Genomic DNA, 17,500 nt, shown 5'->3' on the forward strand with positions numbered 1-17,500 from the left:
CACACACACACACACACACACACACACACACACACACACACACACACACACACACACACCACACACACACACACACACACACACACACACACACACACACACACACACACACACACACACACACACACACACACACACACACACACACACACACACACACACACACACACACACACACACACACACACACACACACACACACACACACACACACACACACACACACACACACACACACACACACACACACACACACACACACACACACACACACACACACACACACACACACACACACACACACACACACACACACACACACACACACACACACACACACACACACACACACACACACACACACCACACACACACACACACACACACACACACACACACACACACACACACACACACACACACACACACACACACACACACACACACACACACACACACACACACACACACACACACACACACACACACACACACACACACACACACACACACACACCACACACACACACACACACACACCACACACACACACACACACACACACACACCACACACACACACACACACACACACACACACACACACACACACACACACACACACACACACACACACACACACACACACACACACACACACACACACACACAGACACACACACACACACACACACACACACACACACACACACACACACACACACACACACACACACACACACACACACACACACACACACACACACACACACACACACACACACACACACACACACACACACACACACACACACAGGCCATTTTAAGAACAAAGAAATTATGTCTCCAGCGGCTTCCTCCACAGCAGCAAAAGAAAACGGAGTGTACCTGTCTTCATACTTTTAGCCACCACTGCTGCTGAGTTCCGCTTCACGTCCTTTGCGGCGGCGCTCAGCACTAATATCCCCAACCTGATATATTCCCCGTGCGTGCGTGTGTGCGTGTCTGCTTGCGATCGAGGCTTTTTTTTTTTTTCTCCGTCTTTTATTTCCCCGAGACCACTTAAGCGAGGAGCACGAGGACAAGACAAGAGGTAATTGTGTCTCTTTGAAGTTACATTCCCTCCCTCCCTCCCTTCCCTTCCCTCCAGCCCGGACCCTTCCTCTCCCTCTCTCCCCCACCCTCCCGTCCCTTCGTGATAGACAGGGCGGTGGGAGCGTTGTTATGCCATAGGTTTGTGTGGTCTTTGTATGATTAAGACAAAGGAAACAGGAGGAGGAGTGGGAGGAGGAGGAGGACGGGGTGATGAAGGGAGAGTGGCTTGAAAGGAGGTAAGGAGGTGCGAGGTAATAGGCGGAGGAAGAAGGAAAACGCTATGATTGTGATGGTACAAAGAGTTAAACAGGGAGATAAAGGATAAAGTGTGGTAAAGAGTAGGGAGAAAAGGAGGAAATAAACGAGAAATTACAAATAAAAGGGGGAGAGGAAACTGTTGCAATTGTCAAGAAGGTACAAGGGGAGTTAGAAAAGGGAGATAAATGATGAAGGGTTAAAGAGGGAAGGGGAAGAGAAGTGAGGGATTATGAAGAGAAATGGAGGGGAGGAAAATGCTACGATTGTGAAGGTAAAAAGAGAGTCTTAAAATGGTAATAAAGAATAAAATTTGATGAGAGAGAGAGAGAGAGAGAGAGAGAGAGAGAGAGAGAGAGAGAGAGAGAGAGAGAGAGAGAGAGAGAGAGAGAGAGTTGCGTAAATGGCAGAGGACAGTGAGAAACAGAATGTGTGAAAATAGGAGAATGTTAAAGGGATACTGTTTTAGTGTGTGTGTGTGTGTGTGTGTATGTGTGTGTGTGTGTGTGTTTAATTTATATCCATGTGAGCCAATGCATTTTTATTAATAGTATTTTCTCCTAACTTGCCAATAACATCATGTATCATTATTATATTTGTAGATTGTTAGCGTGCCTCCCCAGTTAGTGTCATGTATGTACGTATGTATGTATATAGTGTGTGTGTGTGTGTGTGTGTGTGTGTGTGTGTGTGTGTGTTTCTCTTTCAGAACTCTTGCCGGGTCAAAACTTTCTGATGGTCGACTTAATATTCATAGTCAAACCTTCCCTTCCCCCCTCTCCCTTCCTCTCAATTTTCTCTCCCTCCCTCCCTCCTCCTCCTCCTCCTCCTCCTCCTCCTCCTCCTCCTCCTCCTCCTCCTCCTCCTCCTCCTCCTCCTCCTCCTCCTCTTACTACTACTACTACTACTACTACTACCACTATTTCTCTCCTGCTGTTACTACTTTTTTTCCTTAGTTTTCTTTAATTTTTACTCGGCAATTTAATATAGTCGTTTTCATAGTTTCTCTCTCTCTCTCTCTCTCTCTCTCTCTCTCTCTCTCTCTCTCTCTCTCTCTCTCTCTCTCTCTCTCTCTCTCTCTCTCTCTCTCTCTCGCATCTTTTCCTTGAGATTCAGTTTATTAATTGAAATGTGAAAAAAATCTAATGCAAAAATATATATTGAGTGTTAAAAATACTAATTGTTACTCGACGCTGAAGAAAAAGAAAAAAAAGTAAATAAAACCTGAATATAACTGTGAAACTACACTTCATTTCCTCGCCTGATCTGTGAAAACTAACTATTAATTAATCGTCAGAAATGTCAAGGTCAAAGCACTCTTTATAATTCGCTGATGTGAGTATGTGTACAGTATTTGGGTGCGCGTGTAATGGCTGAGTTATGAGTGCTTTTCGCGTCACACAACAAAAGGAGTTATTTATTTATGATTAAGCACAATTGCCAGGGTATCAAGGGCGTGTCTGACTAAATATAGGTATTTATCTGACGTGTTTCGGATATTGCAAGAGAAATTAGAATAAATGTATCACTTAAAAAAAAAAGTTATATATTCACTCATGACTAAATTATAACTACGTCAGATGCGCAATATTTAAATAGCACGTCTTGTACATATTTTGATAGATTATTATTGTTATTATTATTATTATTATTATTATTATTATTATTATTATTATTATTATTATTATTATTATTATAATTATTATTATTATTGTTATTATATTATTGCAGAAAATCAAATCTAATTACATGTCTAATGAAAACAGAGGAAGCTTTATAAGAATCAAGATAAACACACAACATTTCAATAAAACGAACTGATAAAATTACTATGAATTACGCAAGAGAGAGAGAGAGAGAGAGAGAGAGAGAGAGAGAGAGAGAGAGAGAGAGAGAGAGAGAGAGAGAGAGAGAGAGAGAGAGATATGCTTCTAGTCTTGACCATTTCCCTTTTTCCACATCATACACCCTAATAAAAGAAGGTAATGGTAACAGTGTGCCAGAATTAAATAAAATTGACAAAAAAAAAAAAAAAAAATTCTCTAAATTACTCATTGGAAACAGTTAACGATGACAAGAAAAGTAAATCAAATAACAACAATTTAACCTAGTCTCAACCTCACTTAACCTGACCTAAGCTAACCTAACGACCTAAGCTAATCAAACCTAACCGAACTTTACCAAACCTAACCTAACCCAACCTGACCTAACCTAACCTAACGTAACCTAACCCCCCCCCAAAAAAAAAAAAAGAAGTAAAATAACAACAACAACAATAATAATAATAATAATAATAATAATAATAATAATAATAATAATAATTACATACATATCACAGATTCCAGTGGATGAATCAGTAAATTTTGGGTGCCTATCATGTGTTAATCCTTCCCTGCAGGTGGAGATGGAAGGCCTCACTGGGAACATCAGCTTCACGGACGAGGGCAAGAGGAGGGATTACTCTCTGGACGTGGTGGAGATGACCTACAACAGCGAGACCATCAAAGTGAGTGTTAACGCCTGCAGTAGTAGTAGTAGTACTAGTAGTAGTAGTAGTAGTAGTAGCAGTAGTAGTAGTAGTAGTAGTAGTAGTAGTAGTAGTAGTAGTAGTAGTAGTAGTAGTAGCAGCAGCAGTAGCATTTTTTTTTCCAGCCTTTAAAATTTCCAGACGATTATTCCCACCCATTAAATTTCTCCTAGAGTTCTTTCGCTTATGGTAATTTAAGTTAGGTTTCGTTTGTGGAGTTGGTGAGAGGAATGGCTTTGGTAACTACATTGGAAAGTCTTCGTCGGTTAGATTTACGTATTATTATTATTATTATTATTGTTATTATTATTATTATTATTAGTAGTAGTAGTAGTAGTAGTAGTAGTAGTAGTAGTAGTAGTAGTAGTAATAGCAACTATATTAATAGTAGTAACAGCAATATCATATTTTTAAATAATAATTACAAAAGAATATACATTTCACAAGTGCCCTTTCATTCACACCCCAGCATTAATTCCACCAAAGAAAACGGATTTCATGTTTACGTCGTGCAGTGACGAAAAAATGCTGAAAAAAAAAAGGATGTATAGTTATTTTTGTATGCTGTACCGTGCAGATAATAGAGACGCCTTTCTTCCCTAGCAACCTTAAGGCATAGCTACCTTCACTTTCTTGTTATTCCAAATGCGAGCGTGGTGCCAGAAGCAGGTGTATTAGATGGACGTAAGAATGGGAGACAAGACACAGGGAAGAGAGGAGAGAGTAATGAGCAAGGGAGATAGAAGGGAAGCAAGGGTAGGAAGTAAGGGTAGGAGGAATACACTTAGATGGAGCTTAACAGGTAAGGCGTGCAGGGAAAAAGAGTGTCAGGAACAGGTGTGGTGTGAGGGTGTTAAGCGATTAAGGAATTACATTAGTGTAAAGGAAATGTCTTAGCCTTTACCCTAGTTCAGTCTGGATATTTGTGTGTGGATGTTCCTGTGGATGGCTTGCTTTATTTATCTTTTTTTTTTTTATTAATTTTTGTATATTTTTTTTTATTTTGATGTTTTTTTTTCTTTCTTTTTTTTTATTTTTTTTATGAGTGGTTTAGTAGTTTAACAAAGTGATTGGATGAACGTGTGAATGTGGATTTGAGTGCTTATGGTTGAACTGTATTCCTGAGTGTGCTTAGTAAATTGGTTTGATGGATGGATGGCTTATTGACTAACTGGCTTAGAGGGTGAGTGGATGTATGGCTGAATGGCTAACTGGTTTGGAGATTATCCATATACTATATGTTGGTGGGTTTTGAGTAGATGAATGTATGGCTGACTGGTTGCCTTGCTGATTGACTGAATGGATGGATGAATGAATGATTAACGAACTTGATGGCTGACTGCCTGTACTAGTATGTGGCCTGTCATTTTTTCAAATACAAAACCAAAAATCTCAAAGTTGCGAAAAATAATTGAATACCAATTTATTCATCTTTTTGGCTTGAAACACACACACACACACACACACACACACACACACACACACACACACACACACACACACACACACACACACACACACACACACACACACACACACACACACACACACACACACACACACACACACACTGATAAGCCTAGTGACGGGCAAGCAGCCAAACTGGGGGAGGAAGGAAAATGGCAGGACAAGGTTAGATCAATATTAACTTTAAAGGGAAAATATCTTAACATACATAGCCATGAGAGAGAGAGAGAGAGAGAGAGAGAGAGAGAGAGAGAGAGAGAGAGAGAGAGAGAGAGAGAGAGAGAGAGAGAGAGAGAGAGAGAGAGAGAGAGAGAGAGATTGTAAATAGAAAGATAAATTTACTAGAAAAAATGAATATATGGAAATGGAGAAACCTGTTCACTTCTTTTCAGTCAATAAATTCAGAACAGTTTGATTTTTCTTTTGGAGTGAAATGGAATGGAATGGAATAATAAGTTTTCCCCTTTTGGAAGCAGACTGCTGTGTATATTAATTGATTTTTTTATTATTTTTCTTTTTTTTTCATATATACGCACTATTTTATATTTAACGAAGTACAGCGATAAATCCGAAGTGTGGATGGAGAAATAAATGAAAGGCCAAAATTGCAAGGGGGAAGAATAAGTAAAATAATGTACATGGGAAAACAGGAAGAGTTGATAAATTAAAATATGAACAAATGTAAGAGAAGCGAAGGGAAATGAATAATAAAAGGAAAAATAAAGAATAAAATACCACGCAGCAACAAAATGTGAAAGAAAAATATAAAAGAGAAAACAGAAAGTGCATAGTAATAGATGAAAATATAAATTGTTATGTAGAAAAACAAGAAAAGAGAAGAGAATGAAGAAAAAAAAATGCCAATCATGAAACTGTAAATAATGTAGACGGAGATGGAAAATAAAGAGTGAGAGAAACAAGAAAGAAAGGAAAACTAACGAGACTAAAATGACACAAAAATAAGAAATAGAAAAAGATATACACAAAAAAATAAACAATATGAAAAGCGAAAAAAAAAACACCAAAAAAAAGGAAAAAAATACCACCTGAGATTGAAAAAGACGAAAAGTTAATGTTATAAGTGGTTTCTCTGATATCTTGTCTCTTTTCACCTGATTTAGCGCGGCTTTGAAGAACTGTCTCTTGCCTCGATCAAGTTTGAGAGTCTCCGTGATTTTCTTAAGAGTTAATTGAGCAAGAAAGACAAGGAGAGGGAGGCGGGTGAGAGAAAGAGTTGGAGATACGAGTGAAGCGAGAGAGAGAGAGAGAGAGAGAGAGAGAGAGAGAGAGAGAGAGAGAGAGAGAGAGAGAGAGAGAGAGAGAGAGAGAGAGAGAGAGAGAGAGAGAGAGAGAGAGAGAGAGAGAGAGAGAGAGAGCCAGATAGAAACACAGAAGACACACACACACACACACACACACACACACACACACACACACACACACACACACACACACACACACACACACACACACACACACACACACACACACACACACACACACACACACACACACACACACACACACACACACACACTTCATTAATTACATCAGGGACCAAAACTTTCACATTCTTTTCTTTGCAATATTTTTCCCTTCACTTCCTAGCATTCCCTCCATCCTTCCCCTTCCCTTCCCCCCTCCCGCCTTTCCAACTTTCTCTCTCTCTCTCTCTCTCTCTCTCTCTCTCTCTCTCTCTCTCTCTCTCTCTCTCTCTCTCTCTCTCTCTCTCTCTCTCTCTCTCTCTCTCTCTCTCTCTCTCTCTCTCTCTCTCTCTCTCTCTGTGTGTGTGTGTGTGTGTGTGTGTGTGTGTGTGTGTGTGTGTGTGTGTGTGTGTGTGTGTGTGTGTGTGTGTGTGTGTGTGTGTGTGTGTGTGTGTGTGTGTGTGTGTGTGTGTGTGTGTGTGTGTTGTTGGGCAGGTAGGCAGTCGAAGGAAAAACTATAGGTGTGAATAATTCAGTTTGAAGTTACATGGAGAAGTTTCCTTGTGGCTTTCCAGACCTTACTTGTCCTGGTGGTGAGAAAAACGTAATTGTCAAGTGTCCCGCGCGTGAAAGTTTCCTTGTCTTCTTGAAAACTGAATGAGAAGAGATTTATTTATTTATTTATTTATTTATTTATTTATTTATTTTTTTTGCCAATAGTTAAGTATTTTAGGTGGTTTCCTTATTTGTTTTCCTTTTCATAATTTTTTTTTGTCCTTTTATCTTCTTTTAGTTCTTAATTTTTTTTTTGGATTCTTGTTTTTTTCTTGTTCTCCTCCTCCTCCTCCTCCTCCTCCTCCTCCTCCTCCTCCTCCTCCTCCTCCTCCTCTATGTGCTACTTATTTTGTTCTGTAGCATTTTCGTCTTCCCAATCTTTTAAGTTCTCGGCCTTTTTTCCTTCTTACTATATTTCTTCCTCTTCTTCTTCCGCACTCAGGTTCATATTCCTCCAGGTTCATATTCCTCCCTTTCCCTTCTCTGCACCACAGTATCCTCCTACTTTCCTTCTTCCTATTTATTTTCTTCGTTCTTGCTGCTCTAAATTATCCACATGCTCTGTTGATCTTCCCGTTACCCTCACTTGCTTCTTGTCCCTCTTCTGCTTCTTATTTTTTTCTTATGTTTCTAAGCATGTTTCTCCTGTTTCTTGGTACCTTCCCCAGTTTCTGTCTTTTTCTTAATTTTTCCTTCATCCTCTTCGTCTTCATTACTTTTGTTTTATTATCATTCTTACCATCCTCGTCTTTATTTTCTTCATCTCCCGTTCCAGTCGTTCTCATTTTCTTCCTCTTCGTCTTTCTCCTCACCATTCTATTTCCATCTTCATTTTCCTCATCTCCTTCGTTCCCTCCTCTCCGTCTTCCTCATCTTTCTATTTCCATACTCATCATTTTCATCATCTTCGTCCTTCTCATCTTCATTTCATTTCCATCTTCATCTTCCTCCTCTTCTCCCTTCTTCTCCTTTTCTTCACCCTCATCACCGTTCTATTTCCGTTCTCATTGCCCTCGTCTTCATCCCTCTCCTCCTCCATCTCTTCCTCCTCCTCGTCCTCATTCAGCGCCGATGGGGGAGGGACCTTAAAGAGATTTCATTAGAATACTCAGAAACTGCAGTGACTTGCGTGTCTTTGATGTAGCTGGAGACGGAGGCTAAAGTGTCCGGGAAAATGCTGAATAGATGAAGCTGAGGCAGATTCCCTAAAATTCCCTTCCCATTTGGAGGATTAGGTGCCTGCCGGGAAGTTTATTTAGGACTTCTTTACTTCTCTACCTCCTCCTCCTCCTCCTCCTCCTCCTCCTCCTCCTCCTCCTCCTCCTCCTCCTCCTCCTCCTCCTCCTCCTCCTCCTCCTCCTCCTCCTCCTCCTCCTCCTCCTCCTCCTCCTCATCCACTTCCTCCTCCTCCTCTTCTTGCTGCTGCTCCTTACTTGCTTGCTTTGCTTGCCTGCTCTCTCCTCTCCTCTCCTTTCGTGTTTTTTTTTTATTTTATTTTATTTTTTTTATTTTGGTGTGTGTGTGTGTGTGTGTGTGTGTGTGTGTGTGTGTGTGTGTGTGTGTGTGTGTGTGTGTGTGTGTGTGCTTCGTCGTTTTCGTTTTCACTTCATTTTACGTTTCTCTCTCTCTCTCTCTCTCTCTCTCTCTCTCTCTCTCTCTCTCTCTCTCTCTCTCTCTCTCTCTCTCTCTCTCTCTCTCTCTCTCTCTCTCTCTCTCTCTCTCTCTCTCTCTCTCTCTCTCTCTCTCTCTCTCTCTCTCTCTCTCTCTTCACCACTTCCTTTCCTCCTCCTCCTCCTCCTCCTCATCTTCTTCTTCTCGTCTGCAAGTTCCAAGGATAGGAAAGACTGAGAAAAAAGTTCTTGTTCGATAGTTCCTCTTTCCATCAGGTTGTTTGTGTGTTATTTTCCTTTTCTTCATCTAAATGTTTTTCTCCTTTTTCTTTCTTCATTACTTTTTACTCCGGGTGTTTTGTTGCCTCTCCATTTTCATCTCTTGCTGTCTCTTCTTTTTCTTTTTCTGGTCTTGATTCAAATACCAGGGGTAGAGAGAGAGAGAGAGAGAGAGAGAGAGAGAGAGAGAGAGAGAGAGAGAGAGAGAGAGAGAGAGAGAGAGAGAGAGAGAGAGCTCCATTCGACACTCTTGTTTTTTATACCAAAACTTGAAACTTTCCCTAGTTTTCCCTACTTTTCCTTATTTTTTCCCTGTACCGTGAAAAAAAGAGTGTTTATCCTGAATCTACTCCTTCCCCTAGAGAGAGAGAGAGAGAGAGAGAGAGAGAGAGAGAGAGAGAGAGAGAGAGAGAGAGAGAGAGAGAGAGAGAGAGAGAGAGAACAGGTGTAGTTCCTCGCGTGCTCTTCCCTCGTCCCGCCTCCTCCTCCTGTAAAATTGGTTTTATTTGAGCGTAAACCCTGAGACGAGGCTCTAATAGGCGGTAGAGGCTCGTTAATGAAGTGGTTAAGTCTGGGATCCTCTGCCACTCGGAAAGGCTAACCGTGTGTGTGTGTGTGTGTGTGTTATATGGACTATAGGTTTACACATATATATTTGTGTTTACTAGATACTGGGATTATCATATGTATTTTCAAGATGTTAGTTTATGTGATTTTAATGCATAAGATTGCTTTGGTCAATGAACTGTCTTGCTATCTTCCTATCTATCTCTCTATCAGTGTGTGTGTGTGTGTGTGTGTGTGTGTGTGTGTGTGTGTGTGTGTGTGTCTAGAGTCTAGTGCGTCATGGGAGCTGAAAGTATTGTAGTGAGTTATAAGACGGAGAGGAGAATGAGCTGCAATACGTGGAGGATTGATTTTGAATAAGAAGCATTAGAAATCATAAGAAGAGAGGGAAGAAATAAGGAGGAAGAGGACAGCAACAACGTCAACAACTAGGAGGAAAAAGAAGCCTCTGTAATCATCACCATTATTATTATTATTGTTGTTATTGTTATTATAATTATTATTATTATTATTATTATTATTATTATTATTATTATTATTATTATTATTATTATTATTACTATTATTATTATTATTATTGTTATTATTATTATTATTATTATTATTATTATTATTATAATTGTTATTATTGTTATTATTATCATTATTATTATTATTATTATTATTATTATTATTATTATTATTATTATTATGATATTATTATTGATAATATATTGTTGTTGTTGTTGTTGTTACGTATTTTAATTGTGTTACTTGGTGAATGTGACGTTAAATATCTTTTAGGGGAGGCGAAGTGCAATAATTATGACTGTGTGTGTGTGTGTGTGTGTGTGTGTGTGTGTGTGTGTGTGTGTGTGTGTGTGTGTTTTGAAAGTATTGACATTCTTCCTCATTTTCTTAAGTGTTTAGTTTTAAGAGAAAAATGTAGGAATGTAAAAAGTTTCTTCATTTTTTCTTGTCTTTATTTTTTTTAAGCTTTGTTAATTTTGTGAAAATGAAGGAAACATCAGGAATTCGCTGCTTATCTTGACTAGCAGCTATTTTCTGTGACGAATTTCCTTAAGAAAGAAGGAGAAAGAAAGAAAAAGAAAGGTGGGAGGAAGGAAGGAAGATGGGAAGAAAGGAAGGAAGGAAGGGTATTTTTATTCACACTCCATCTACTGTTTAAAGATATACGTATGCTAGATGAAAATAATATAATTATCACCTTTTATTTCAACTATATATCATGGTTGGTAATTATTATAAAATGTATCGATGCATTATTTATATCATTAATATTTGTGCTGGGTGGATTATTATAGTTTGTGACAAAATAATTAATACTATTTATGGCTTGATATTCCTGAATCGAGTAGTAGTTAGTGAAACATAATGACATATTATCAAGTGTTTTAGTGATTAAGTGATAACAATTAATTAACTTTGACATTAAGTGTTGATTGATTAGAGACAAAGAAGAACATTAAATACACTACATCAGTGATAGTCAACCTTGGAGTTTTTCAAAGGGTACCTGGAGGAGTGCGTGGCCTGGCCAATGTGTGTTCGAGCTAGCAATAGGAAAAGACATTTTGGAAAAAAAAAAAATGCATGTCATGTAAGAAATTAATTTAAACTGAGATTAAAGAGTTACAAATTCATGTATTGTATTAGATGCAATTCACACCTCACGGGTTTGAGTCGTGGCTTTTGTTTTATCATATACTGAGCACATGCGAGTATATAACAACAATTTAGGGCCGAGTAGTTACTTTATATGTTTAAGATTGAAATAAAATACTTTTCTGTATATATTTTCAGTCTTAACCCTTTGACTACCACTTGATACACCTTTCCCTAATTACCAGTCACTCTGAGACGTCTTTACTTGTTTTATAGCCACGTCCAGTCTTTGAACTGGAAGGAAATTGCATTTTGTTTTTCGCAATGGAATGATTAAAACTAAAGAAAACATGAAATATTCATGTTCTTTTTCCATTTATGTATTCATTTATTTATTCATTTATTTTAGGGTATATGAACTTTTCAAAAGCTCCCGGAAGGGTACATGGATTTGGCAAACGTTAGGATCCATTTCACTGTTAGAAATATAAATACTATGTGACTAATTACTAATGCCTACTGATGCATATAAATATTACCCATTAGCGAAAAACGTACTTAGAAACTCATCAGATAGTGTGGCAAAGGAAAATTAACTGACTATGACTAGCTATAACTACATATCTACCGACCTAACTCACTGACTAACCAGTTAACTCCCTAGCTAACTAACTAACTACGCAACGAACGAACTAATTACACAACTAAACTCACCGGTACCTAATGAGGCATAATAGGGATCAGCCAACGAGGAAAACACATTACCCAGCTCCATTGATGGGTGACGGACACACACATTCCCACCCTAATTACAGCCAAGGCAGCAGGTGCACCAGGTGAGCCGCGCGCTACAGCCTCCACCTCCATTTTCTTCAGTCCATTACTGCTACAGCTCAAAGCCAATATTATCCCGTGGTCAAATCCCAAAAGCTTTTCACGGTAAAGCCTTCCCTCCTTCCCTCCCTCCTTCCTTCGCCCCTTCCCTCCTTCCCAGCTTCATTCCTTCCCTATCTTCCTCAATACCTGAATTTATATATCGTTTTTTTCTCTCTCCTTTTCTGCTTCATTTCTTCCCTCTCTACTCCAGCACTTATTTCTTTCCTCCCTCCTTCCTTCCTTCCCTCCCTCCATTCCAGCCTCATTCCCTTCCTCCTCTCCCGCTGTACCTGCCTTCATGTCTCCCCATTTTTTTTTCTGCCCTAGTTTTCTGCTTCGTTTCGTTCTCCATACTCCTGCACTTATTTCCCTCCCTTCTTCTTCCAGCTCTCCCTGTTTCCCTCCCTTCTTCCAGTCCTTCCTCGCTCCCTTTCTCACTTCTCTACAATTTAACTGCTTCCTTCCTTCCTTTTCCTTCCTGCTTTCCTGCTTCCTTCCTTCTCCAGCCTTCACTTCCTCCCCTACTCTCTTTTTTCCAACTTTCCTCCTTACTACCCTCCCTCCCTTCCCTCCCTAGTTCTCTCCCTCCTTCCTTTTCTATATTCCTCCTTAGTCCCTCTCCATCCTCTTGCCCAACCTCTCCCTCTCCCCTTCTTGTTCATTCCTCCCCTTCCACCCTTTCTTTCCCCACACCCTCCTACCTGTCTGGCTACCTGGCTTGCTACCTCTTTCCCCTCATACATATCTCACCTGGACTAGAGTAGCAGGTGGAAGGTGAGGAGGACTCTGCAACAGGTTCCACTATCCCACACAAGTAAGGTGCCTCCTCCTCCTCCTCCTCCTCCTCCTCCTCCTCCTCCTCCTCCTCCTCCTCCTCCTCCTCCTCCTCCTCCTCTTCTACAACTTATTTTTGTTCTATTTCTTTTTTGTTTTGCCTTGTTTCCTGCGTGTTTTTTTTATTTTTATTGTCTTTCACGATGCTTCTTCTTCTTCTTCTTCTTCTTCTTCTTCTTCTTCTTCTTCTTCTTCTTCTTCTTCTTCTTCTTCTTCTTCTTCTTCTTCTTCTTCTTCTTCTTCTTCTTCTTCTTCTTCTTCTTCTTCTTCTTCTTCTTCTTCTTCTTCTTCTTCTTCTTCTTCTTCTTCTTCTTCTTCTTCTTCTTCTTCTTCTTCTTCTTCTTCTTCTTCTTCTTCTTCTTCTTCTTCTTCTTCTTCTTCTTCTTCTTCTTCTTCTTCTTCTTCTTCTTCTTCTTCTTCTTCTTCTTCTTCTTCTTCTTCTTCTTCTTCTTCTTCTTCTTCTTCTTCTTCTTCTTCTTCTTCTTCTTCTTCTTCTTCTTCTTCTTCTTCTTCTTCTTCTTCTTCTTCTTCTTCTTCTTCTTCTTCTTCTTCTTCTTCTTCTTCTTCTTCTTCTTCTTCTTCTTCTTCTTCTTCTTCTTCTTCTTCTTCTTCTTCTTCTTCTTCTTCTTCTTCTTCTTCTTCTTCTTCTTCTTCTTCTTCTTCTTCTTCTTCTTCTTCTTCTTCTTCTTCTTCTTCTTCTTCTTCTTCTTCTTCTTCTTCTTCTTCTTCTTCTTCTTCTTCTTCTTCTTCTTCTTCTTCTTCGTCCTTTACCTCGCCATACGTACACCATTCCTTCTTCACCTACCGACACACACACACACACACACACACACACACACACACACACACACACACACACAGATTGGCATCTTAATGGGTTATTCTAGACATTAATAAACTCTTCACGGAAATTACTACACTGTAAAGACGTCGACGAGGGGCGGTAATGGCCCGCGTGTGTGTGTGTGTGTGTGTGTGTGTGTGTGTGTGTGTGTGTGTGTATGTGTGAGAGGTGGGTGGGTGGGACGAAAATTTTGGCGTATATATTGAAGTTTTTTTTTTTTCCTTTTTCTTTTTTTCCTCTTTGCAATATTCTTGTGTTCCATTCCTTATTATTTTGGTTATTAATTATCTTTATATGAAATTGGTATGTTTCAGAACGTTGACTCTCTCTCTCTCTCTCTCTCTCTCTCTCTCTCTCTCTCTCTCTCTCTCTCTCTCTCTCTCTCTCTCTCTCTCTCTCTCTCTCTCTCTCCAAGTTGTTTTTGTTTATTTATTTATTTATGCATTAGAATTTTATAGTTTTTCCCTTTTTATATGTTAATTTGCTACTTTTTAGTTGTTCATTATTGAAAAGGAAAGTTAGATATTTTCTCCCATTTATTTATGTATGTGTTTAGTGAGCCCTTTTAATTTATTAAGGAAAATTATACACCTTCCCCTCTTTGTTTTCCAGGTAAATTATCCTCTTCTTTATAATGGGGAAAAAAGTGATGTAGTTTCCTCCCTTTTCGTCACCTTTAACACTAATGACACGGTAGAAAGTTTCCCCCCTTTAATGAGACGCTTTATTTCCCCGGACAGCGAGGTACTGTTGTTGTTCGCACGAGGGAAAGGGGAAGGTGAGGTGAGGGGAGAGGGAAGGAGAGGGGGTGGGAAGGGGAGGGGAGGGGAAGAGGAGGGTGTAAAGTGCAAAGTGGGGGAGTGGGGGCAAATAACTGAAATTAAAGGTGAGACTTGCATGCATCTCTCTCTCTCTCTCTCTCTCTCTCTCTCTCTCTCTCTCTCTCTCTCTCTCTCTCTCTCTCTCTCTCTCTCTCTCTCTCTCTCTCTCTCTCTCTCTCTCTCTCTCTCTCTCTCTCTCTCTCTCTCTCTCTCTCTCTCTCTCTCTCTCTCTCTCTCTCTCTCTCTCTCTCTTGTATGTGTGTGTGTACGAAAACGTTTGACAAGACTAATGTGGAGATGTACTCGGCGTATCCACCCTCCTCCACCTCTCTCTCTCTCTCTCTCTCTCTCTCTCTCTCTCTCTCTCTCTCTCTCTCTCTCTCTCTCTCTCTCTCTCTCTCTCTCTCCTATTTTTTCTCTCATTTTCTCAATATCATCATTTTTTTTTAACTGTTCCTCCTCCTCCTCCTCCTCCTCCTCCTCCTCCTCCTCCTCCTCCTCCTCCTCCTCCTCCTCCTCCTCCTCCTCCTCCTCCTCCTCCTCCTCCTCCTCAACGTGCCCACCCTCGCACCACCAACAATAACAGCGCCCAGTCCCTCTGTACACTTCGCTGTCTCAATGGTAATGGAGTTGTTAGGTGTTGTCTGGCCACGTGCAGGAGGAGGAGGAGGAAGAGGAGGAGGAGGGCGGAAGATGTTGTGATGCTGGTATGGTAATTGTTGTTTCCTCTTCTGTTCATGTTGTATTCACTGTCATCTTGTCATCACTTCCTCTTCCTCCTCTTCCTCCTCCTCCTCGTTGATGGTGGTGGTGGTGATGATGGTGGTGGTGGTGGTTGATGTTGAGGGTAAAGGGAATTGGTTAGTAGTGTAATGATAACTCTCTCTCTCTCTCTCTCTCTCTCTCTCTCTCTCTCTCTCTCTCTCTCTCTCTCTCTCTCTCTCTCTCTCTCTCTCTCTCTCTCTCTCTCTCTCTCTCTCTCTCTCTCTCTCTCTCTCTCTCTCTCTCTTGAAGTAATTGGTTATATGCGCAATAATACACATGTTTGAGAGAGAAAGGGAGAGTGGGATATGAAAGTGAAGGCAGGAAGTGAAGGAAGAGGTAAGAAAAATCCAAACACGCAAATGAAGTATAATAGAGATTGAAGCCTGAATATGTATTACCTTAATGAAAACATTTTGCTTTATGGATAACTGAGCTTCTGTGAGTCCCTCTGATTTCTCTGCGTTTGGCAAGAAAGACAAATACAGAGATAGAGAGAGAGAGGGAGAGAGATAGAGAGGGAGAGGGAGAGAGGAAGGAGGGAAGGGAAAGATAAAAAGGTGAGTTAGTTCGTTTTAACAGAGGGACCCCTTGGTAGATAGAAAACGGAGATGACAGTCTGTTAATAACTATGGATTTTGTATTTTAATGTTTTACTTAAGGTATTCGCTGTATTCTGTGTATTATTATAAAGAAAATCAGGAATATGGGTTTAAATTTTTGTACTTTACTGATTTTCATATTGATGTTTTATTAGTGCATAAAAATTTGTTGTGTACGGTTTTAGTTTTAGATAAGCGTGTCGAAAAGTGGTTTCAAGTAATAATAAAATATCTTGCCTTCACATCTACTTATAAATGGATAAAAATGAATAGTGTTCTGAAATGGGAATATCTTGGTGTCAGTTTCTTAATTGTGATACGTAATGTACCTCTTAAAAAAGAATAGTTGTTTTAAAATAAAGTGGACATACCTTTACCTCAAACTGCTGAAGACCATATTTTAAAACACTTCAACGCCGCACCTCTACTACTTTCAAAAGGCTCTAGTTGAAGCTGCAAGGGATTTTAAGTGTTGATACGGTTTTAGTGACATAATTAGTAAGATTTCTTCATTATTAACAAGATAAACACTCTTGTAATACCGGCTGGTAATCTCTTTGACCTTTGAAATTAGTCGTGGTGGGAGAGCAAAGCGTTTCTGAATACGAGCGTAATTGTCGCAAGTTTCATGAGAATAAACGTAATTCAGTAAAGTTTCTGAGCCCCAAATTCTTTAGTTCATCAGAAAAAATTGGTAGTTCCCTTAAACCAAGCGATAATAGTAATATATCAAATAGTATATCGAACAGTAGTAGTAGTTCTAAGTAAACCAATAGTCTAGGTCGTAATTTCTTGAAGAAGTAGTAAATAAAGTGTCCGTCACCAAATGTTTTCATAAAGGCACCTAGATAGCGCATTCATCTCACCACTCGCACATTCTTCAGCAAACGTACGAAACGAAGTGTAGTTGTTTTGAGTAAAGCAATCTACGAATACAAGTTCTCTGGTAAGTTCGTCTGAAGAGTTTTTTTTTTTCACAATAAAGCTTTTCTCTCGTCTTTCTTATTCCTGGTTTATGGATGGCATCGGCATTTGAACATTTTTCCCTTTTTCCTTGTTTTCCTGCCCGATCCCTCTGATGCATGTAAGATACCTAGTCATACAGCGTTACAAAAGTGAATAAAAGATTAGTTAGTGTGTGTAAAAAAATAAATAAATAAAACTCTTACAACAAGTTCCTGGTAAGTGTGTTAGAAAAGTAATTGTTCTGAGTAAAGTGGGAAACTATTCATCCGAAATTCGCGGAAACGATGGAAATAGGGCACAAAAAATTACATTAAGGAGAAAAGGAATCGTGGGAGCTTATGTACTTTTGAAGCTTCTATTTTGTTTCCATTAAGTGTTCGCAAAAAAGTATTAATTGAACCAGCAATACTCA

The 17,500-nt window shown here is 39.5% G+C and overlaps 1 protein-coding gene across 1 annotated transcript in view; it reads left to right on the forward strand.

Moving 5' to 3' along the window:
* The window catches only part of LOC135091473 (glutamate receptor 1-like), a 452,327-nt gene that overhangs the window by 250,824 nt on the left and 184,003 nt on the right, over positions 1-17,500 (forward strand). Inside the window, 1 exon segment of the mRNA XM_063989131.1 lies at positions 3,748-3,855. Coding sequence (XP_063845201.1) covers positions 3,748-3,855 — 108 coding nt within the window.

This window comes from Scylla paramamosain, chromosome 37, assembly GCF_035594125.1.
Source record: "Scylla paramamosain isolate STU-SP2022 chromosome 37, ASM3559412v1, whole genome shotgun sequence".
NCBI lineage: Eukaryota > Metazoa > Arthropoda > Malacostraca > Decapoda > Portunidae > Scylla > Scylla paramamosain.